A 24882-nucleotide genomic window follows, 5' to 3' on the forward strand; every position below is an offset into this window, starting at 1 on the left:
AGAGTATAAATAAAGTCATTTGCGGCAGTTGCTGTCCTGCCCTTCGTCAGGGCCCTTCGACGAATCGGACCTTTCGTCGCGTACGGGGACGCAGAAATCGCGCAGCCAATGATCGCGTCTCGAATGGGACTACGGAGGATCGGTTTGTTTTGCGGATTAGGCTCATGTTTTAGTCGCGGCCCGCGACGAATCACGAAACGCGGACCGGCGCACGTCGCCGCTTTTTCTCCCAGCAAGAGTCGTCGGGCCGTCGACTCTCAATGCCACGACGGGGCGAGCCGCGAAGGGCTACGTCCGAAATTGCTTCCATAAATGTTCAGCGCACATAATCGAATTTGCGAAACAATAAACCCGCTGATTGGAAATTAATCAAGTCACCGTTTACGATTTTACGGTGAGCCGCAGAAATGCTCTCGCCGTCGACGAGTATGTATATGGCTGAGAGTATAGGTTGAGACATCAAAACTTACACGTACAACGTTAAAAATTTATTATAAGAATAAATAATTAGTATTTATATTATCTACGGGATTTACATGTTTTAATATATATAAAAACGTTTTAGTAACTTATATCGATGAATGCCTATATGTAAAATAAATGGTAGTTCTTTACGCACAACGGTTAGAGATTAATCTGTAACATCTGTAACATAGCATTCGGCTAGTCGTACTTCATCACCGATGACGCTTTTATTTCTCTTTTCGATTGTTCTCTATTTTTTTTTTAATATCTTTATCCTATAACAACATTTTTTTCAAGCTTATCGTTAATGTTTCCAATTTATAACAATTTTCATTCTAATAAAATTCAGAGGACTTGACACATCTTTTTATATAGGATGTCTTATAATAGTATGTTACAAAACTTCAAAGTTTACACAAACAGATGGAAGTTAGAAGAAAAGTTGGTTAAAGCAGATAATTCGCGCAATAGATAAGATCTCGGGATTACAATAATAATAATGCATAAAACGCGGATAATATATCTGGCGTGTTGAAACATTGTTAATCAGATCAACTTATGTACTTAAGTTGATTATAATTTCTTGAGTATGACAAACAGGTACGTTTAAGACATGCCGTTATATTATTGACTTTTATTAAAAGTACGTATAAGTTTACATGCGCTAAGTGTACAAAATTACAATAGCATTACGTAGAAGAGGTTCCGGTGGAGAGAGTATGTACAACAGGGTAATATATCTATATTTATATGTATCTCTATGCGTATATGTATATATATATATGTATAAGGAAAGGTTCATTTTTGGATGTAAAGAGGACAAAGTTAGTAACGAAACTTAAGAGTATATGAGCATCGTCATCTTCGTTTGTTAAAAAACCGGCAGAGAATTTAATCCGTCTCGTATAATCTTTCGATTAAGCGTGGGCTTACGAGAGGATCTCGATATGTGATACACCTGTCCTTCATTACACCTCCGCTTACGCTATTTATTGAGCTAACAGTAAATACATCGCGAGCTTAACGCGTCTCGTTTGCTCTTTCTCGAGTTTGATATATAGCGACGTTGCCGCGGCTTCGTCCCCGGATGAAGTGGAAGACACAGTATGTTTCTCGAATGTAAAATGTTAAAATGCAATTCTCTTTTGCAACTTTAATTTTTACACTAATTGCTGAATTTATTTTTGTCAAAGTTACCATTGGAATTAGAATACATTGAAAGAGTACAGATGTAAAAATATTCTGCAATATGCATAACACAAACAATTTACATTCGAGCAAACATTAGAATAGAACGATACTCAGACGCAAGTTCGATCGCTCTGAGATAAGTCTTGCAACGAAGCCGGGCAACATGACGTGACTTATCGGAGAATAGACTAAACAAACAAACAGTAACAACAAAAATAAAAAAAAATATTCTTCTTTCGTGTATCAATGTAAGTATCGAGCTATCTTGTCGTGTTGTCGGCACGACGATTTAGCGTCATTCACTATTTATGACACTGTTGCACCATGCTTGCATATGCACGGTAAGCTGCGATGATCGAAATATTATTTTCAAATTCGAATCTACATGTGTAATATTTTTCCATAAAAGTTTATCTGTGAAGAGATACTAAACTTGATATTCTCTTGATGAGATTTAATTTAAAATTGTTCATTATTCGAATCGTTGTACTTAAATTCTTTAACTAAATATTCTAATATTTCGATCAGCTGCAGCGACGAGTCGCTCGATCTCGTAAAAAACGATAGAGAAGACAAAGAGCTTCTTCGAATGTCTTCCCTATATCATTGGTTGTATTTTGGCACGGGGTTGAGTCACGCGCGCTTATCTTCCGCCTTGACGAAATTACGCGCAGAATTTTAATTTGAGAAATTCGAGAAATTCGAGTATCGAATTTAGAAGAGTTCCTCTAATGAAAGGAACATCATTAATTTTGATGAGCATCAGGCTCTAGAAAATCATTAATAAACACATGGCAAGTAAATGTACCGTAATAAGAATAAAAGCTAAAAACATATAACAATCGCGATAAATAAATAAAACGATATGAAATGAAATATGTTCCTTCGCGTGTTTTGATAGCGGCAGATTTCGACGTACAATGATTCCATAAATCTAATCGGAGAATACCGTCCAGCGGCTTCGTCCACAATCAATCTTCCCGTCGTGACTCGTTCTCGTTTGAGTGTTTATAGAGAATCGAAGTTGGATTCCCGATCGCTAGTCTGTAAAAAGTATCAATTAATAACAAGTATCAGTTAATAACACCGAAATGGTAATTTCAGAAAGATGTTAAATGTTTGTGATCCGTAAAAAATGATTTAAACATAAATTTGTGAGGCACTATCTTACCCTATCCGGACTGTACAATGGCGGGTGTTGCGCTGGAAGTCTCAATGTGCTGCCTAAGTCACGCTCAGCCATGGTGTGACCCTCGCTGGCGCTGTCTCTGGTATCCCTGTTATCCCTGTTATCCTTGACGCTGTTCCTTCGGGCGGCGGCGACTTTTGTCGGCGGTTGGATCGTCGTTTCGCCGCACGATCTCGCCAGAGTGGAACCAGCCTCGCCTAGGTCCAATCTGAGGAGCTTCGTCGGAGCTTGGATGGTTGTCTCGCCGCACGAGCGGGCCAGTGTCGAGTCGAGATCAACCTGAAGATCTCCGCTCCTCAGTACCTTCGTCGCTGGTTCCACAGTGGTCTCGCCGCATGAACGCGCCAGGGTGGATTCAGCGTCCATGGTACGGGTCACCGTCGCTGATACCTGTCGATATAATTAAAACTCCATTATATACTTCCTTTACACTTTCCAAACATCTTATTAGATTTGTCTTTGAGGTGAAAACTGAACTGTACCTGAAATCCGGCACTCACGAGAGCACCCGTGGGTGTCATCGGGTTTCTCGCGCCTTGAAAATCAGCTTCCTTGCAGTCCTTCGTGCTAGATATACTTTGTTTCCTATTAGCGGGACAATGGCTCGTGCCATTGTCGAGATAGCTTATGAGTTTGTGTTCCTCAGCGGCGAACGTACTCATGATGGTTTTATTGTAATTTTGCGGTGATTGCGGCGCCGATCGATATTTCGCGCGTGGAATCATTACCGTCAAAGAGCGATCACGCTGTTCGTCGTTGATCGGCATCGCTGTAGACACGTAAAATTTATTGAACTAAGTATGGCATGACTTTAATATGTTATCTTCGTAATCAATATTATACAAATGTTATAGAAATCGTGAACATGAAAGAGATCGTTTGGAATATAATAAATGAAAAGTATCAATAATAAGACATACCTGCGGGTATCATAGTAGCTTTTCTGGGTGGATGACGAGGTTTCGCGCTGATCTTACGAACTGGTCGTTTGTTCGGTGGCAAGGGAGCTAGCATTTGCGGCGGCGGTGGTAAAACGTGGGGTACGTGATGAGGTATCGCCAAGTCAGTGACGCTACCCTCGCTGCTGGTATCACCACCCGTTCCGGGAATCATTGCCCGTCTATCACCGGTTTTCCGATCGCGTCCCGGATGACGGAAGCACGTCATTCCCACACAGATCGCTAGGAGACCCAGCAGAATTGCGCCGGTCGTCACTAGAGCTATTAACAGCACTAAAAACATATGGAAATATAATTGTTTAAAAGCTTCGTTTTTCCTGTATGTAACATTGGTTAACTGAGTTAATTGCAAAATTATTGCGCTTCGTATAACATAATTTCTTCACCTTTGAGATTAACTTGACATCGTTGACCGCTGTGCCAAGGGAAGCACTCGCATACGTCTTGACCGAGAGAATTGGTGACGCAATGACCTTTATTATTGCAGCCAGCACATCCCAGTGGTGCCTGTGAGCACACTCTTCCGGGATATGCTGGATTTTCCGATAAATCAGCCCAGCCTTCTCTACATGAACATTGATAGGATCCTCGTAAGTTGAAGCACGCCGCGTGGGGCGAACAGTCGTGATGCGGGCCGCCCTCCTTGGAAGCGCATTCGTCAAAATCGGCCGCCTCGATCTAAATTAAATTAAAGGACGAAATATTAATGACAGAATACCTTAAACTGCACCTTTGCAGTTATCAATTTATATATCGCAATTCAACTGACCGAATCAAGATTCTTTGAAGCGTAGACCTCTGTGCCGCCTAAGCTGTAATTGCTTCCGACTAAATATTTCCGAAGGACCTCCTTCAATCTGGTCTCGTTAGCGTTATCGCTCAGCTGCACGTGAAACTCGACCTTTGTAGGATCCGGGATGAATCCAGCGATCTTGAGGCCTCTGTACACATCTCTCAAGTCGCTCTGCATTAAAGTTCTATCCAAAGCATCCTTCGTCGGAACTACCAGACGTTTGTAAGTTGCCGACGTAGAGTCGTTTAAGGCGGTATCATACGCCACGAATTCATGACCGATGCGATCCAGACCGACGCGCAACGTGTACGTGTAGGTCGCTAAAAATTATTACAGCTCGTTAACTCAAGCATATTTGAACCGAACGATATATTCGTGAAACAAAATGTCAAAAATTGTGTACAGATATATATCTGTGAACTTACGTTTGCAAGGGCGATCCGGGAACATTCTCGCGAACCCTGGCCGACAGACGCACCTCATCTCGGTTCCTACTTCGGCGCATATCTCAGATTTGGTTGATTTACACTCCGGTGTGCATTGGCTCGCAACTGGCGTGAGAGGTACTATCGGCGCGCCAAGCACTCCACCCGACAGTACTCTGTGAATTTCGTTGCCCGTTGGATCCTGCTCGTCGCGAGAAACTTCTTCCCCGTATTCAGCCTCCACCTAAAATTCAAGCGAAATATGCCGTCTATGTAATTTTTATATTTGATAATAGAAGATTTACTCAAGAAACCGATAAACCTGTGAATAAAACGCGCTTAATGAAAGGGGCATTCTGTTTATTATGACGTATAGCATATATATAATGTTATATTTTGTGAATCAATACCTCTTCTGCTCCGGGCGCAGGTGGGTTCTGATCGCTCATCACGACAAATATGGAGTCATTATCCGCTACGTTGTCGTACGTCGAGGGTACCCTCGTAACGATTGGTTGTAAAATCGTCGAAGTTATCGTGGACACCACGCTTGTCGGACGCAGCAACGTTTCCGTCACAGTCTCGACAGTCGTCGTGGTCATCGTGTGCGTGAGTAAAAGCGTTCTCGTCGTTGGCGGTGAGCCCAACACCGATGTTTTAGTTCTCGTCACTGTCGATGTTTTGAATCGTGTCACCTAAAATTTATGAGCATTAATATATAATCAGTACTTGCGATTATTTAAGAAATAACAATTATCGGAACTTTATATCGAGACACTCGTACCTCTTTTGGCTTCGTACGTATAGTGGCGTTGGATTGATCCCTGACGACGGTACTGGGAGTCTTTATAATGTTCTTCGTAAACTGCGTGGTCGAGTTGCTTGCCTCGGAACGCGTCTTGTTGCCCGGCGTTGGTATCAACGTACTGGTTACTTTAGTGATCGAACTATCGACTCTAGTGACGACCACGGATGACTCTTTGTTCGCCGTTTTATTCACGATACTGTATTCGGTTACTTGCGGTCTTTGCGTCTTAACGTTCGATATCGTCGAATGCTGGTTTTTATCCGTTCCTACGATGAATGTCAAAGACTCGGTAGGCTCCACTCTCGTCGACGGTAGAACGCTCTCGTGGCTGGATTCCAAGAATACCGGATGTTCGGGTCGCTTAACAGGATTTGGTGGGATGTCCAAAACGTACGTTCTCGTCGGATCGACATCGCGATGGATCGTCGATGATCTGCTCGGGTGAATGTGATCTACTTGAGGTGGTCGCAGCTTTGTCGGTATTACTATATTTGTGGACAACGTCGATGTCGATTGAATGGGGATTCTGAAATGCAACAGTCGAATTATTAATTCTGCTCGTAACAGAGATTTAAATAATTTACGTACCTAGACACGGGTCTTGTATCAAACGGTCGCACGGTGTAAATGCTAACGTGTTCGGTCCTTCGCGTTTCCACAGACCTGAGGATCTCGGGGACGTCGACTACGACTGGCAGGTCGACGGTGCCGTGAATAATTGGGATTTTTGATTCGATATCCTGGATTACCGGGATATGAGACGTCGCGACGGCAGTGGCTATCTGTATGGAACCGGAAACCGCGACAGCTGGTCTCACAGTAGCAATCTCGAGCGGTCTCGTAGTTGTCAATATCGGTGGCGGCGGCACCATGTCCTAGAATGTAACAATTATCGTTAGATTATGTTTTAAGAATAGATATCTTGTACAGAAAAAAAAGAAGTATATCAAATCAACACTGATATACTTGTACATATGCAAGAATATATAATTTTCTTATAAAAATTTCAACTTTTTTTTCTTAATTGAACCATAAAACTTCGTTTAACTATATATAAATGACTTCATTCAAGCAAGTTTTCTTCGTTTAGGTAACGCAATATAATCTCATTTCAAGATTATATATTCTTGCGTATATACAAGTATATCAGTGTTGATTTGACGCTTAATTTTTTTCTGTGCAAATCTTATAAATCGCAAATCGAAAATTTTTAAGTTTTACCTGCGACAGTAATTCTACGAGGAAAGGTCTTGTGAGCGACGGTCTCGGGTTGGGCGGAACCATATTTGTGCTGGGTCGTGCAACCGCCGTCGATTCTTTCAAAGGTACATATTTCGGCGGCTTCAAGCCTGACTCATCGGTCGTCATTAAAGCGAATCTATCCTCTACCGGCACATGAGTTGTAGTGATGTCCACCGGGGGTGGCGACAGTCCGAGCACGTCGCTCGATGGCGGTGGCGGTGGTTTAAGTCCCTCTTGATCTTTCTTCTTCGACTGATTTGATCCCACGTTCAGAGGCGGCGGCATCATGGTTCTAGAGGGAACGTTCGTTTCCTTGATTTTGTCCTGCTCGCCTTGAGAATCCGAGGAGGCAAAGTTCGTCTGGTACGCCGTGTCCAGAGTTTCATCGTTCTTTTTATTATGCGGTGGATTATTTTTCGTGACTAACATACTGGGTGGCCGCTCGGTTTGCGTCTTACTGTCCACTTCCTCGCCCGTAGCCTCGACCGACATGGAGAACTTGTTCGGACGACCGTGCGTTTCCAGTCCCGCAGTACCGCTTGAAACGATTACCGGCTCCGGCACTTGAGGCTTCGGTTTCGTCAAAATATGAGGATATTCCGGGTGCACCCTCGTGAACGTTCCATGCTCCGGTCGAACGACGCTTGGACGTTTATTGCCGACAGCAGTCGGACGAGATGTAGTTCTATTTTTATTCTCAGCTGTTTTTGTTTCGAAAATCCGGAAATCATGTCCGGTCGATATTTTCTGTTGAGACTTTACAATATCCGGGACCGCTACGTCTACGTTCCAATTATGAAGATCATTATTTAATTTTATTCCGTGATTCAATGTTTGATTGACAAAAATTTCCGCGGTATTCGGTTTGACAGTCTCCGGACGTTTTACACTGTAATCGGGTCTAACTTCTAATTTAATCGGCGGTTTCGTTAATATCTCTGGTTTGATCCGAGTCAAACCGGGTCTTTGATCAGGCCTAATCGGTCTAGAATACGGTCTTCCGGGCCTATCTACTTCAACGCCGAATTGAGGTATAATCGCCGGTGGCTTCAAATCAATAGTATCGTCGCGTTCGAGTGAGTTCCGTGTCGTGACTTGTCCGCCTTGCGTCTTCTTGGTCGTAGTTAATTTTGGATCTTCATTATATGGAGCGGGTATACCGTGAACTATTTCGTAATCGGGTTTATTGACCTCTTGTTGCTTGTATCCGTAAGGAGTGGCCGGATCCACGTAGCCATTGTAAACACCGAAAGGCTTGCCTTGTATTATGGGCAATTCGTAAGGTCTCGTGTTATAGGAACCGTGAGGTCCTTGCAATAATGGTTTTCCGTTTGTTTCGCGGTCGTAAGTTACATCATGTTCTTGCCCGACTTCCAGCGGCTTGCCTACGACCGTATTGATGGAAACAACTGGTCCATATAAGGTTTGCGATTTCAGAGTTTGGTTAACGCTCTGAGAATCTATCATACCTTTCTTATCCTGACCGTCGGTTTCTTGACTCCTATTTCCTTTTCCGTGATAATGATTCTGATAATTGACGTACTCCGAGGCACCGATGTCAGAATCCAATTGCTCTGTATTAGTCTGCCACTTTTCATGATTATCTCCTGGCTGCGTTTTCGTAGCGGATACTTGAGAATGTTTGTTTTCCTCTGATATCGGATTTGGATGTAAAGGATTGTGATATTCTATCGCTCCAGTAGGCACATGATCGTTCTGCTCAGTTGGCGACGCGACATTACCTACGTTCTTATCCTGATAAATATGCGGTGGTCTGTTCTGATTGTCAATCTGAAGATTGAACAGATTAGACGTAATCCGAGTAGGTTCCTGGGATTGAGGACTCATTGGTGGGCGATGCGGTAACGCAAAGGTGTTGTGCGTTTTCACCGGAGGCCTCTGTGGTCCAGAATACGTTGGTTTCCTAATCGGCGGATATCCAGTAGGTCGTTCCACGAAGACGTGTCTATCTAAGGGACGATTGGTCGTCGGTCTTGGTCGCGGCCTCGGTCGATTATTCAGAGCGAATCTGATTGGCTTCTTGTCGGATTTCCAGTTGGTGCCTAGCGTTATCTCGTTTCCATCTGGCTTCCCTAGGAATATATATCGATGCGGAATTTCGGTCGGCGCGACTTCCACGCGCCTCGGTGGAGCTTGGTTCGAGGTTTGACCATTCGAAAAATGGCCACGCACTGGCGGTTGGTGGGCGGAATGTGCATGAGAATGGGCAGGCGGATGAGGAGCGGATTGCGGTCGAACGTTTATTGTCTCCGGCTTGTGATGTACAAGAATTTCTGTATGAACGTGGCCTTGACCGGAATTTCCGGATCCGTCAGGTCGTTTGATCAAATGAATCTCCGATGGTCTCTTATCGGGTCTTAGTACAGGCGTCTCTGGCACTTCCTGCGGTCTCCCGCGTATAGGTGACAACAGAACAGCGTGCGGACGATTAGAGAATCCTGGTTTCGGAGACGAAGACTTGAAGTTGGTAGATGGTGATGGGGGAATCATGTAATGGGCTGGATTCTTCTCATTTGAATATTGAGGAAAATCTTCGCCCTAGACATATACAGCGGTATAAAAAAACATAGTTTTATACAATGATATGCTAATATTATTAATATTAAAATCACTATCAATAATCATAATATTAAAAAATCAAATCAATATCACACATACCTTTTGGATACCAACGAAACCTGGTCCAACTTCAGGTTCTGGATAAGGCGATGGATCGTCAAAATATTGACCACTTATATGAGGTTCGTTAGTATCTCCGAAAATCAGAGCTTGTGTGCCGCCTTGAGGAATTACGACATTAGCTACTTGACTGGGTTGAATGTTGACTAATAAAGGTTGCCCCGTCGATCTGTCAATGACATGCGGGACCTGATGGACAATCGGCTCGGTAGGAATCGGTTTTGGCTCTGAATCCTGTATGATGATAGAACTCTCCGGTAATAGAGGATCTTTTTGTGCCCACGGCGGTCGTTTCTGTTCTCCCGAAGGTATGACCGAAGTCGGATGTGGTTTTTCGTTTGGCTTGTCCGGATAAATCTTGAAATAAATTATCATTTGTTACGATGCACACATATACCGCGCAAATAAATGTATATAAATAATACAAATGGAACATACTTCGTCAAGTCTTGCAGGTGGCGTTAAGGGATCTTTGGCGCTCCAGGGTCTTCTATATTTATCCGGATTCCATTCCGGAATTTTGTGATTCACATTAGGATTCGCGTACTGTTCTACGTTTGGTCTGTTGGGCGGCTTTAACAAGGGATCGTTCTCCAGAATATCCTGCTTCGATGTGATTCTTTTAGGCGGTGACGATTGAATAGGAAGCAGTTTTTGAGGCTGCTTAGGAGCTGTCGGATGATTCGCATCGAGAGGGATGGAAACCGGTATTTTCAAATGTTCCTCGTAAACCTGATGGGCCGGCAAAATCTGCACTTGCGCGTCTTGCGCAGTTTGTTGAGCTTGTACGTCGTCATCGTTCTCCAGGACCTCTAATACAGGATGTACCGGAATATTCGGTACCGGTATCGGTGGTGGTTTCATGCCGATGTGCCCTTCGTCCTTTAGATACGTCTGCGGCGGTCTCGGCGCCATTTTGCCCGGTTTTCCTATGATAACGTCGCTGTTTGCGGTGATTACTTCACCCGGAGATATCGGTATACCGTCGGCGAGACTGCTGGTCACCTTGTGGCGCGTCTCGGCGATATAATTATGATTGAGATTTGCCAGATGGGCAGCTAGAAAAGAAAACCGCATAGTATTCGAAACGCGCTAAACAGAACATTAATAACTATTACGAGAAAGAAAGAGGATCGTTACCGATGTGTTGGCTCTCAGCGGTTTCTATATCACCGTCAGCAAATTCTGCGACGGGTATGTAGATCGGTGATCGTTGCGTTGTAACTTCCTGGATCTCTGCGACAGGCACGCTGTCGTTTCTACGAGTAGCCGCGGTTTTTCCTTGCAATAATCCGGCCATCGCTGTGATTACTGGTCCCAAAGCGGATAAGCTGTTTATTCCTAAGGAACCCAGACTAAGGAGAGGCTTACTAACTGAACCATCGTCTCCGGATTGAGAACTCGGCCGCTTATTTTGTGGTCCGTCACTTGACAGCGTAGTACCATTATTATCCTGTATAAAAATTGCAAATCTCATTTACACGTAAAATATTCGGATAATTTGATATGTTTTGTTGTGATAAATATTTAAAAAATTGCTTCTCTTAATTTACCGGCAAAAACTTTATATATAAAATAAAACATACCTTTTTATCAATTGAATCTTCTGGCTTTATATCAGAGTTAGCATCCTCCGACGCCGTTTCCGTTGACTTGTCCACACTTGTCGTGTTCGTAGGACCTTTTTCGTGCTTTTTTATTTCCGCAGTAGAGGTTGATTGTGGAAGATTCGTAGTCGCGGTTGCATCGATCTGGTCCTCCTCGTCAAAGAAGATAATTGTCGAGCCCGTGACGACGTTTTTCACCGGATCGGAATGATGTGCGGTCGTCAATAGGGCGTTCATATATCCGGCGTCTAATAAACTCGGGGCTATTGACTCCGTCACAACGTTTTCAACGATATGCGAACGAGACGTCACGGTCGTTGACGTTTCACCATCCGGGCCAGCCTGACAGGAGAGAGATTTTTAATGTATGTAGGGCGTAAATATATTGTATTACAAGTAGTAATATAATACCTGTAGTAACGTCGTGAAGTAAGTGAATGTAGTAAGGTATGTTTTAGTAGCAAAGATCTGTATAGGCTCCGGCGTAGGATTAACCGGAGTTGTTTTCATGGTCGTTTTTCGCACCGGCACTTTCTCCAGTACCACGTCGGTTGACGTGGCTACGTTCGTGCGAACTACCGTGCTACCTTTCTCCAAAAATGTATTGAAATACGTGTACGTGATGTAATACGTCTTAGTCATATCTGTCACGCTACCGTCGGTGTTGTCCAAGGCTGTCAGGGTAGTTGTGACGCTGGTTGGTCGCGGCGGAGGTGCTGATTCTGTCACTATCAACTAAAAATAGAAATTGAAGAAGAAATAATATATAATGTCGCGGTGAATACTAACGTAAAAGTTTGCGGTAAGAAAATAAGCTAACCTGGGTAATCGTGTCGCTGACCGTCTCTGTTTTCGTTCGACCTTCTTTCATAAACGTCTTTTCTAACACTCTGGTACTGAGATATGTATTGGTTTCCGGTCGCGGAGCCTCTGATGGCTCGAGAATCATGTCTAGGTAATGTTGCGGCGCGGTAACCGTGTTCGTTATGACTTTCGTACTACTTTCTAAGGCATCATTCACATCCGGATGATCTGTGTTCAAAGTCAGATACGTGTAGGTCGTTTTAAATACTTCGGTACGTAGAGTCGGAGACATATCCAGAGTCACGGCTGCCGTTTCGGAGCCAGGTTTTCTGTGCCGTTCTTCTGTCGCCGTGTTTGCTACCACCTAAAAGAAATAACAAAATTATTATACTAATGAGAATTTTTATAGAATGTTTCAAATATATATTGTCGACTACAAAATTTCCATTAATATTGACGATATCAAAAAATGTGTGAAAAAAGATGATTAAAAAGAAACTCAATGTCATAATCAAATCTTTCTATAATAATTTTTCTTGATTTAAAGATTATCAGATCTTTTTGAAAAAAATTTACATTATATGAATTTTATTAAATCTAACGCTTTGTATAATGCATCTTCTTTACATGTAATATCTTCCATACAGTAATTTCTTTTTTACAAATTTATATTTTGAGCGATCAAGTTATAGACGAAACATTCTGTATGATATAAAATTGTCAATAAATTGTAAGAGAGAGAAATGAAGTTAAAGTGAAGGTCTTATTTGGAGAATGTATACAGATATGTTTGCGTAAGCACCTGCTGCTCAGTGGAAACGGTAGTCGTTCCATCCTTGGTAATTGTGTTGAGGTACGTGAAAGTTGTTGTGCAAGTTTTCGTGACAAACTCGTTCGGCTTATCCTGTGGCAGGAGCATGACCACCGCTTCTGACAAGGTGAGGGTGGGTTGTGGATTCGAGTTTTCCCATCGTAGAGCCGGAGTCGGCCCGGCGACAATGACTTCCACGCCATTCGACATTACGCGGGTCGCTAAATTGAACCTGCGCCCCTCTTCCTCATCCTTCGCCTCGTATTCTCCTGTCGTTACGATTCCATAAACAACGATTCACAACTTGTTGCAGATATATATATATGTATACATATATGTATAAAGGAAACTTGCTTCGCAATAATGATTTTATTACTATTTTTTATTGAAACAAAATTTCTTAGCGACGTAAAAGGTACTGTCGGGAGATTGTAAGCTTACCTATTGTTGACGTTCTTCAAATCAACACTCAAGTAATATTTCATATAATTAAATTAAGAAATAATTAAATATATTCGGATTACACAGTTGAATATAGGACGAATTTTTACAGAAACGATACAGTTGATAAAGTAATTAATAGGAAGAGATTAATATTCGTATATATATCGTACATAAAAAAAACGCAAATTTAGATATGTACAGCGTCGTTTTGTCATATACAGTATTTACATTTCATACAGGGTTGTAATGTACAGGAAAAAATTTAGAATACCAGAAGCCAATTGACACAGTATTTAACACAGCATTTACACAGTCCAACAGTCCGTTTCGTATAAGTCTAACCGAATTCGCGTAATCAGGAAGTCTAGAGCGAAAAAAAGTTTATTAGTCTAAGGATTATATTTTACATACGGCGATCACCGTGTGCACTTTACGTTGAGGAAATGGTCAATTATCTTGTTTTTTTTTTCCCAATAAAATTACGTATCTCCATCAATATTTCCTTGGTGAAATATGTCATATATGCATATTTCGTACACGGGTTTAAAATTTTCAACGTTTTTGTGTGCACGGTGTGATCGTCGTGAGAGAGAGGTCTCAGATGGGTAAAAGGTACTACTCACCGGCAACGGGTACTGGATTATACACAGATGATACGAAGCCGGCTGACGACTCCACGGTAGGAGTGACAGTCACCGTGACCGGCACCGTCAACGTAAGTGTCGTCACTCTCGGTCGTACGGTCGTCGACGATGTCACTTTAGTCTCCAGTCCGTTAAGTTGCGTCACCACATACGTATACGTCCTCAGTCGCGTCGACGTCACTACCGTCTCCGTGTAATAAACGCTCGTGCTGGGCTCCAACGCGAGGTCCGGCGTGGATTTGGTCTCTAGATCGATCGTGCTCGACTTCGACGGCAAGATCTCGGGGAAATCGAGACGAGACAACGACAGATAGAGATCATCCGCTAGCCCGGCCTCGATCTCCTCCGGCGTAGGCGAAGCGATCTCGCTCGTGACTTTCGTCGCGGAGACCAACGAGGACTTAGTTCCGCGGGTATAATTTGAGCCGAGGGGTATCACGCTTGGTACGTACGAGTCGTCGAGATAATTTGACGTAGCGGTGTCGCGTGATTTCGTAGTCTCGAGCGGTATAACGCTTTCGAAGCTCGGCGCGATCGCGATATCAGATGGGACGACCGGTCCGATTAGAGAAATCTGGGTCGAATTAGAATCAATTATGACATCCGGTTGAATGGGATGCACTGTCGGTATCTCTTCCGGGTTCTCACTGATCGTTTCGGGCATCACGTTACGTTCTGTAGAATCTTCAGGAGCTTCGATTGATTCTTGTCCTTTACTTTCTATCGTTTCGGTAACTGATGAAATATGCTCTTCCGTTGTAATGTTTTCTTTATCGGGGAGGCTCGTGGATTCATCGGACACATTTGTAGTGATGTCCATGAAAGTAGTTTGCTCTTCAAGAGTGGCAATGGTAGTGGTTTGCTCTTTCGGTGCTAATTTATCGTCACCATCTTCTTTAATACGTGTAAGTTCGGTAGTTGGTACCGATTCTGTTATACTTATCGATGCATTATCGGATTCTTGAAGCGTTTTTATTGTCTGCTCCTCGGACGGTTTTGCTGATGTAGTTTGGCTGATCGGTGTCGTTACAGTAATATTGTCACTCTCAACATCGCTCTTATTAGACACAATATTATCTTCGTCCTCGGGAGAAATTGTGGGATGCTCGTCTTTCATTAAAACTGTAATTTTATTTGCATTTTCAGTCGTAGTACTTGTGTCATCTTCGTATTCTTCATTTTCCTCGTTGTCAGACGGAGGAAAGAAGAAATTGTCGGTGATAATCACCGGCGTGTCTGATGTGCCTTGTTTAGATACGGCAGAGCTGGCATCCAACGATACAAGACTCGCCTCCTCGTCTGGTTTGTTGTCAATAAGGTTCGGCGTTTCTTCGAGACCGGGAGTAACGACGGAATGATCTTTTTCTTTAACAACCTCGTACTCTTCCTCATCTGAATACTCATCGTATTCGGAAGAAGGCGCGGTGAAGAATCCAGTAGTGATAACGGCAAAAGTCGACGTCGGTTGTATCGGACGCACCGCGATTAATTTTTTCCTGGTAACTCTAACTTTATTTTTGCTTGAAGTCGGCGTAAATTGAAGCTTTCTACGCCTTGTTATAGTTACTTTGTGCCTTCCAAAACCAGTAGGCTGAGAACTTCCGTATTCTGCCGGTGCGTCGGTCGGATAAATCGAGCTGCCCGATCCGAGAGTTCTGACACGCGTCACCACGATTCTTCGCGGTGCATGCGTGGTAGACGTGACGCGAGGTGTCAAAGGTGTCAAGGGTCTACGTCTAACGACCGTAAACTTATGTTGCCTAGCAGTTCTGCTACGCACGACGGGTACTCGAATTCTAACACGCTTTCGCGGTGCCTCTCCAAGAGATTCGTCATCATCGTTGATCCTTCCGTTATTTATATAATCCTCACTTGTGGACCATGTGTCAACGGTACCTTCTCTGTTGAGTTCAATATTCCTACTTCCGTATTGCACCGATTCACCGTAGAGATTACCTGCAAAGGCGTTCCGCTCATCTGTTCGAATCATATCTCGCCTTGTATTTAAGTTCACTCTGCGATCTAATGAAAATCTATATGATCAAGCAGCGATAAAGCCATTCCTGGATGTTGCTTTCGTGATGCGTTAATCGATTGGAGTTAATGCTCCCATCTCGTGTTTGATTTTTTTGTGTGCTCGTCCGATTAGATTTTGTCACTTTGCGTTTTAGTAACGTTACCGGGCGGTTGTCTGTTTGTAATGTTGTTGGCGAGACGGAAGAGTATCATGTCCGATTTTGTCGTGTGGGCGCGCGTGCGGCGGCAGATCGAGGCTGTGTTAGTAAAAAGGAAGATGTGGGACGACGCTCGAAGAGGATACTTTTAAGAAGGAAATAGAGAAGATATTCAAGAGAGGTCGGGAGAGAGCGAAACTGAACAGAACGGACACACAAGACGGCCATCCTCGCGAATGGTTCTCGTTTCATTGAAGCTGTCAACTACCCTTCCTTTATACAACTTCAAGGAAAGGGATCCCGGCAGTCTCTCGGGATTGTCTATATTACATACGCAGCAACTTTGATTTTCATCGACGTTGCTCGTTTTTTTCCCCACTACGACGTGCCCGAAGAAGCTGGACCGACGCTCTCCGGATGAAAAAGATTTGGGAAAGGCGGTTAGCCTCTGGGGCGATTTTAAGTGGGTTTCAATAAAATTATGGACTTATAATATAAGGACGAAAGAGAGAGAGAAGAGGGTGAGGAGCGCGGGGAGGGATTTTTGTGTAACAGAGAGAGGATAAGATTAGGTATAGATGGACGTGGAAATGTGCCGTCCGACGTCACCCACTACGCTCTCGAGACTTTGTGTTGGTGCGTGTGAGTCGATATCTTCGCTTCCCGCCAGAATGGCAACGGCTACCGGTCCGGCGTGCAACGACGGCGGTACGGAAGGTCGAACCTCGACCGCTCCTTCCGAAGCGTCTCTTCGTCTTCTGGACGCGGTGGCGGAATCGTCGATTTTCACGGTACTCAGAACAGTGCTGAATTCCCCGGGTCTGCGGCCGGAAACGTAGAGCGTCACCACGCTAGATTCAGCTTTTGACTTGGCTGCGGAGGCCTTGGTCTCCTTCTTCTTGTCGTTCGATTTACCGCGCCCGCGTGGCCTGGATGACTTCTGATAGTCTTCCACGTCGTCCTCCTCGTCATACTCGTAGCTGTCGTGCCTGTAGTCGGAATCGGCCGGCTGATGCCTTCTCTCAACTTCGCCCGGTAAGGTGTTACTCTGCGTGAACGGAGCAGCCGCGAACAGAGGATCCAGCAATGGATTGGGGTTCTGCGGTTGCGTCTGCGGTTGTTGCAGCAACAACAGGAGGGAATTTATGTTGGCCGCCGGTATCGCGACCGTTGGGGTCACCACGACGGTGTCCGTGATGAATTCCGTCGCGGTAACGACGTCGGTCGAGGAATCGACCAAAGTCGTCAGAATCTCCTTCCCGCGAAAGGTGAGGGGAATGATAGTGCTCTGATGTTTCGTTATTGTAGTGACGTAGGAGGTGGTGCGTGTGTTATACTGCGTGGTGGGTGTAGCTTGGGTTTGTAACAGAGGATTCGGTTGACCTAATTGACCCAGAAGTAATTGCGAGAGAAGAATATTGGCGAGGGGAGCGTTGCCGGGCAAGGAAGGCTGTACCGTAGAAACTATGTTCTCCACGGAGTATACCGTCGTGGGTATAATAACCGATTGAGAGACGCGACGGCCACCGAGGCTCGTGAGAGTGTGCGAGATACGAGTGGTGGGTGTCTCGTGCAGCAAGAATCGTGTAACCTCGGCCTGGCCTTGAACATTGGTACCCGTTACTTCGCTAACGATCACCACGAGCGGCTTTCCGTCTCCAACTGTTACCGTGCTATACTGAGAGGGCCCGAGGACTTCAGTGCTAGGTTGTGCCGTTACAATATTTCGATGTTCCGTGACGCCGTTGTTCACCACAGGAATTGTTACCTCCGTCGGTACATAATGCGTCACAGTTATGGTGCCGTCGTAGTTCGGATATACGGTAGGCGCTTCCCGAATGTCCTCGTAAGATCCTCTACCTCTTGTAGAAACCCTCCTGTTGTTCCCGTTTCTTCCGTTCGTCGATCTTGAGCGAGACGACGATACTCTTCGAGAATTCGTTGATCCCGTTGATTTAGAAGATTCATTTCGGAGTCTCGGTGGCCTCACTCTTCCGTTTTCGGGTTTACTTGTAGATCTACCGTTCGTTCTCGGACCGGTAGTTGGCCTCTTGTACGTTGATCTGTTCGAAGATGAGTCCTTTTCCCTTAATGTAAACTGTCTTCCATTATTCGAGGCCGGTGATGGTTTTATTCTGACAGATCCATTTCTATTTCCATTAGGCTGCTTTGATCTGGTTCTGGGTTTACTCTGCTGATTCGATAACTCCGACGTTTCCGCTGTTTGGTCGGGACTGTTAGATGTCTTCTGCGGTTGTGGTGACGTTAAACTTCGCGCGCGATTATTATAACGAGCGATAGGTTTTGCTACTTTTATAGTGTCTTCTTTATTCGCTGCGACGTCTAATGAATCAGATCTCTCTTCCGCTTTTGCAGAAGAGGACTGAGCGGGTCTACGAAAACGGCTGCTGTATGCCCTCAACTGGCTAGCCTGACGACGAACTCTTCTTGTTCTAGCTCCGAAAGGTCTAATTTGTACGACGGGTCCAGCAGCTTTTCCAGAACGACGATTCACATTCGCGTTAGATCTTCTGTCTTCATGTTCTGATCCTTCGTAATCATTGTCCGATATTTCTTCAACGGGCTCGTCCTCGAAACCTTCGTTACCTTCGGTTTGTCCCTCATTCGCTTCAATTGGCTCTTCGGTAGCTACTTCTTGCTTTCTGCCGAGAAATCCACGTGGTGGGAACAAACCTGTATTACTCGGTCGCGTTCTCGTAGATACCGGAGGAGTTGCTCTGGTATTCGTTCGTCCATTGGTTACTCTAGGAACCGTTGGCGCGCTTGGCCTATTTAAATTTCCCGATCGTCTCGGAGTTGTAGTCGTCGGTGGTCTTGAGGTAGTTACCGTTCTGCTGTTGCTGTTTAAATTAATAGGTCTGCGGAATCTCAGGAGCGGATTCGTCGATCTTCTAGATGATTCTGTCGTAGTTTGCAGAGGAGTGGTGACGGTTTCACCGTCGAAGTCTTCTGTAAACGGCGTCTCATCCGTTACGAGCGTGGTCGTGGTAAACTCATTCGCGTCGTTCTCTTGATCGTCGTGTTTGGCAGTAGGTTGCCCTCTCAGTAACGTCGACGACGGTCGAATACCTGAACGGTATCTCGACGAGGCACTGGGAAACGCGGAACTCGAAGCGCGAGTTGCAACTCTGGAGGAGGATCCTCTCACCGACGTGGGACCGCGTCGATTGCTTTGAAACACGGACGACGGGGTTATTCTGGGTTGTACTCTGCCTCGGGTACTGCCCGCTGGAAATGCCGAGCTCGAAGTAGTAGTGGCGGTTCCGCGTCTGCCTGAAAACCTTCTGGAAGAACCTGACGGAGATAACGTCGAGGAGTACGGGCCGATTGGCGATGTGACGCGACCCCGCGATGATGCGAACCTGTTGCCCTTACCGGCCAAAGTGGCAGTTATTGTCGGAGTTATGTCCGTTCTGGTAATAGTTGTCGCGGCTTGCGCGCCTTTGCGTTTCGGATTGAAGGTCGGTCTGTTCCTGGAGGCGAACGGCCTTATCACAGGTGTGAAAGTTCTCTTTCTCGTGGAGAATGTTAATCGTGATTTCTTTTTAGAACTTTGTCCGTCATCGTCTTCCTCGCCCTCCTCATCATCTTCCTCATCCTGACCGGAATCCTCGTCTTGATCAGCAGAATCTGTGTGTTCTTCAGATAAAGAGGATTGAATAACGGCGGGCAAAGGTGATACTCCCGGAATACCTGTCGATTGACTCGGAGGTAGCGTGGAAGTCGGCACGATGTTCGCCGTGGAACTCGGTACAAAGAAGCTAGAAGTACTTTCGATAATCTGAGCATATCTTCCCTCGATGCTCGTGCCAATCACTTTTGATTGATAAAACGTGGTGGTACCGTTATTCTCCATCTGGCCTTGAATCAAGCGTACGAGGCCAGTTCGGTGACCCTGAGTCGGCGGAATACTCGCTTTTCTTTCTTCGTCTATCTTCGTGCTTGACGTACTTTCGATCACCTTAGCGTAGGTACCCTCGAAAAGCGTGCCGATTTGTTTAGTCGTAAAGTAAACGGTGGTGACTTCGTCGGCATCTACCACGCTTCCTTTATTCAAAGATAGAACTCCCGTAGGAAGAACCGGCGTGGCTATCGACGAAGAAGATAACGGCGGAGTTTCTAGCCTCGTCGAGCTCTTTACCACTCGAGCGTAATATCCGTCTATGTAAGTACCGTATACATCTGTCATGTAGTGAGTCGTGGTATCTTGGTGTACTTCGCTCGAACGTATCGTCGAAATCAAGCCCGTTTTCAACGAATCGGTCACCTTAGACGGTTTCACGGTTTTCTCGTCAGTATTTATTGTCTGAATCGACGGATACACAGGTCCACCGATCGCGCGGCCAGTCGCCTGTTGCGTCGCAATGTCTGGTATCGATACGCTAGTTACTGTCTCCAATCTACTGTTCAAGATCGTCTCATTTCCGACGTAAGATGTAGTGAAGTAAGTGAATGTAGTGTAGAAGGTCGTGGGCTCGGGCGAAATTGACGAAGCGTTCACGGCGCTCTGGTTATCAGGTTTGGTTGCAATCGGTTCGTTCGTGATAGATTTTTCAGGCACACCGCTGCCCAGAGGTGTCACTTCGTTATCAGCCGTAATCTTGGACTCCTCTTCATTAGCTGATTCGTCCTCCGATGGCGAATTTACAGTCGGCGTGTAAGTCATTATCACGCCGAGCTCCACTGTAGGTGTGGGCGAGACGCCCGGGGTGACAACGTTGCTGACTGTCTCCTCGCGACTGGTGGTTATGGTATCACCACCCTTGTAGAACGTCGTCCAATATGTGAAGGTCGTGAAATATGTTACCGGCTGTGTGCTGGTTGGAACCGGCACCACGAGGGATGGCCTCAAAGTTTCCGTGACGACATTCGTAACTGTTTCCAAACGACTAACGACATTCGTCTGGTCGCCCTTGTACATTGTCGTGAAGTACGTGAAAGTCGTGTAGCTGGTCTGCAGAAGCAACGTCGGTGCGGGCTCTACCTCATGGTTATTAGACTCCGACAATTCCTGATCCTCAGGAACGATGTTTCTCTTGTCCACGTCTAAAACAGTGCCACCACCAGAGCTGGAAGAGGACACGACGTCCGTGATCATGGAGCCCAGAACTTCTACGTCGGTCGGAGGATTGGGCGTTACTTGTGCACCTACTTGGAAGTTGCGGAACAGACGCTCAGTGGTGGGCCGATCCTCCAAGGTGGTAGGCACTTCTGTCGTAGTCTCGGTATTGCTTTCAGTAGTTTCGTCAGGACGCGTTACTTGATCGGTGTTAGCTTGCTGGACTTTTTTTGCTAATAAAAGTGCCTCTTCTTGCGATTTCTGACGTTGAAGAGCTTCTAGATAAGCTAAAATTTCTGGCGGAGGTGCAGGCTTATTTTCGGCAGGTTCAGATCTCGGTGACGTTGGCCGAGCCGTTTTCTGCGGAGCCGATTGAACCTTGGTTGGTGTTATAGTCTCCGTAACGACGTTAGTGAAGACTTCGGTTCGCGTCTCGATTTCTGTCTCGTCGTCCACAAAAATAGTGGTAAAGTACGTGTACGTCGTATAATACGTCTTCACCTGTTCCTTTACCGCTGCGCTCGCCATAGCTGGAGTGGGGCTCGGTTCTAAATCGGTGGTCCATCCATCGGACGTCTCGTAATCATCAACAGTCGTAATAGATTCCGTCGGAACGTTTTCGTTTACCGTGGTATCCTGTTGCTGGAAAGTAGTTAGACCTCCTTCCGTCGTCTCGTCAGGCTCGGTGCCTTTGTTAAACTCCTCAGGAGTACGAGCGTTCGTTATTACCGACGGCAAGATATTTTGCGATATCGTCGTTGGCGATATTAGAGTGGATTCATCTTTTCCGAAGAGACTGGCAACGACAGCGGAAACACCGTTTGGCCCAACAGTCTGCGTGATAACGTTAGTCTCGACAACTTGCCGACTAGACACGCTAGATGTATTCTCTTGGAAGAACGTCGTTAAATATGTATACGTCGTATATAGGGTCTTGAAAATGAGCTCTATCTCCTCATCTTGTTTAGTAGTTTGCTCTTCTTCGATTTCATCAGGCAGGCTCGGTGTTCGGTGCCTTGTGCCTGACGGCAAAGAAGTAGTAGGACGAATCAAATTTTTGGTCGAGGTGGGTCGAATTAATTCTGTCAAGAAGGTTACCTCGGAAGAGACCACCTCCCGAGAACGTATCGAAGTCGTAGTCTGATCGCTGTCGCCCGGAATGAAGAAGGTTGTGAAGTACGTGAATGTCTTGTAGACGGTGGACGGTAATAATCTAGTAGTTAATGTCGCTTTCTCTTCCGCGTCTGAACCAGATCCGTGCTTAAGTCCGGGTCGAAGATTATTTTGAGAAGATCCGCCTTTGATGCTACGACCCTGAGGATCTCCTGGCACAATGTCGTTAGGAATTTCATCGTCTAAAGTCGGCAGCACCGATTCGGTCGTTCCCAATACCCTTCTCGCGCTTTCTAAGATGTCCTTCAATGTCGTTAAGACACTGTCGGTCGTGCCTCTCAACGGCGTAGTCAGTTCATTCATCTCGTCTTCGCTGGTCGTGATGGTCGTCGGCGTGGTAGAAGGCAATTCGACCGTAGTATCCTGATCGTCGGATTCCGTTTCGGTCGTACCGTAATCCACGGTTGTGTCATCACCGTACGTTGCGGTGGCATCATCCGGGAAGAAGTACACGTTCGAAGATGTGTGAATGATTTGCGCATAATTCGTGCCAATATACGTGCCATAAATGTGGCTCTTATAATGAGTCGTGGTACCGTCCGACGAGGTAGTGGAATCGACGACTTTCAGAAGACCCGTCGGCTTCAACGATCCCGTCTCGACATCGGGCACCAGCAGTAGTGGTTCCGTGGATCTCTTGGACGATTCGGCATCGATTTCCTCGGTGACGCTCGGCTGAATGTTGCCGCGATTGATGGCGCTCAGAAACTGATCGTCCGAGCCGTGCTTCCGATCACCCTCGTAAGGCCGATCGGTTCTCGCGTGTTCCATCACGGTGGTAGGCCGGATCTTCGATACCGCGACACCGTCATCCGGACGAAGGGTGGCGTCGCCTTTGATCGTGGTGGCGGGACGTCCCATGGGCGCCGGCGACGTGCTCGGTGAAAAAACGATGACGGTGTCGCCGACCGTGGTCGTGAAATCCGCGAAGCCGTGGTAGGTCACCGTGGCAAGAGGCTTTATATCCAGCTTCCTCGGCGGCGGAGTTTTCACCTGCGGTTTAAAGATCTTCGGCACTCGCGGCCTGAAGGTCTTCGACTGCGCATCGTCGAGCGAATCAAAGTTATTCGACACGTATTCGTGTTTGACGGTGTAAGTGGGCAGATTATCGGCTGGTCGAACTTTCGCCGGTTTAAATCTCTGCGTGTCCACGTTCAGCTCTCTTTTATTGAATATGTCATTTTCTTTGGACAGTTCGTCCAGTTTCGAGGTATTCCCGAATTCCTTTTTCTTTTCTGCGTCAATGTCGCCACTCAGCACTTCGATCTCTTCGATAGCTCTGATTGGCGCGTTGTCAAGGGCCACTCGAAGCCGCCAATCATTTTCCGGCGCCCTCGACGGGTAAACGATGTAGGGACTCGACGGATCCGGCGCCGATTCTCTATCATAGAACACTCTGCTGGACGTAGATAGAATTCTCGCGTAGAGGCGACCGTTATCCAAGGTCGTGCCCAGAACCTGAGTGGCGAATTCTGTACTCGCACCATCTTGCACGAACGTTCGTGCCGTTTTTGTCAATATTCCAACAGGTGGTACGGACTTTCCAGGACGTGCCGGTACCAAGAGGACCGTGGTCACTCCTAAGTAGCCAAGTCCGAAAGCAATATATGAGGAGTAACGTTATAACGGCACAGAAACACGTCGCGTCGATGATTTGTCAATAGAATCGTCGGAAACGAACAAACGAAGAAATGAGGGAGAAGCGATTACATTAACAAAACGGGACATCGAAGTTATCGAAATGTGATTGAGTTGGAATCAAGCGTAAATGTGTGCATCGAATTCGATTCGTTCAGTCGCGTTTCACGTTTACAAGCCCGTCCGTGTCATAATCGTCGTACCGAGTATATACGTCAGCGTCGTTCGTTTGCGTCGGTGGTCGATGACGGTTCGCGTCGTAATATTTTCATTTTTATTTTATTTTTTTTTTGTTATCGTAATGTAGGTCGTCGGAGAGACGGAGTGGCGGACGGACGTTGGAGGCAGACGGCATCCGTTGTTGAGAAGAGTTGAAGGCGGGGGAGCAGACGGGAGCAGTAACAGAAACAGAAAAAAAGAGACAGACGATCTTAATAGACGAGCCTTCTTCTTTCGTAGCCTAGGACACTTGTTGCAACGCTATCCGCGGTACCCCGCTTAATTTGCATCGTTACCCTACTTCTCGGAAAAAAAATGCTGTTCCTTAAATAGAGAGAGTGAGAAAAACTAGGCATGCGTACGAGAAAAAAGAGAGAAAGATATTTAGCTAATAAGTTGCTTAGTTACTTAAGATATTAGTTAAGTTGCTTATGTACAACCCCTAGGTCCTGAAAATTCTAAGATCACACACATGAGCGGTATTTGCTATAAAAGAAGAAAATGAAAATACTTAAA

General features: G+C 45.6%; 2 protein-coding genes across 2 annotated transcripts in view; both read right to left on the minus strand.

Annotated features, from left to right (window-relative positions):
- Window positions 1–473: 473 nt before the first annotated feature.
- Window positions 474–24882, minus strand: part of LOC139820265 (uncharacterized) — a 60754-nt gene continuing 36345 nt past the window's right edge. The window contains exons 3-21 of the mRNA XM_071790410.1: window positions 14062–16038; window positions 12986–13263; window positions 12200–12547; window positions 11791–12114; window positions 11359–11721; window positions 10913–11225; window positions 10211–10830; window positions 9752–10129; window positions 7052–9631; window positions 6419–6705; window positions 5807–6356; window positions 5433–5717; window positions 5023–5266; window positions 4574–4917; window positions 4191–4482; window positions 3766–4077; window positions 3328–3614; window positions 2828–3235; window positions 474–2700 (exon numbers count right to left, since the gene is read on the minus strand). Coding sequence (XP_071646511.1) covers window positions 2665–2700; window positions 2828–3235; window positions 3328–3614; window positions 3766–4077; window positions 4191–4482; window positions 4574–4917; window positions 5023–5266; window positions 5433–5717; window positions 5807–6356; window positions 6419–6705; window positions 7052–9631; window positions 9752–10129; window positions 10211–10830; window positions 10913–11225; window positions 11359–11721; window positions 11791–12114; window positions 12200–12547; window positions 12986–13263; window positions 14062–16038 — 10226 coding nt within the window. The 3' untranslated portion in view covers window positions 474–2664. The remainder of the gene's footprint in view (window positions 2701–2827; window positions 3236–3327; window positions 3615–3765; window positions 4078–4190; window positions 4483–4573; window positions 4918–5022; window positions 5267–5432; window positions 5718–5806; window positions 6357–6418; window positions 6706–7051; window positions 9632–9751; window positions 10130–10210; window positions 10831–10912; window positions 11226–11358; window positions 11722–11790; window positions 12115–12199; window positions 12548–12985; window positions 13264–14061; window positions 16039–24882) is intronic.
- Window positions 16825–24656, minus strand: LOC139820221 (uncharacterized). Its single transcript, XM_071790365.1, has 2 exons — window positions 24641–24656; window positions 16825–24089 (listed from the first exon to the last, which is right to left on the minus strand). Exons 1-2 carry the CDS (start codon window positions 24654–24656, stop codon window positions 16825–16827), a joined length of 7281 nt encoding a protein of 2426 aa, XP_071646466.1.

The sequence above is a fragment of the Temnothorax longispinosus genome, chromosome 10, assembly GCF_030848805.1.
Source record: "Temnothorax longispinosus isolate EJ_2023e chromosome 10, Tlon_JGU_v1, whole genome shotgun sequence".
NCBI classification, from domain to species: domain Eukaryota; kingdom Metazoa; phylum Arthropoda; class Insecta; order Hymenoptera; family Formicidae; genus Temnothorax; species Temnothorax longispinosus.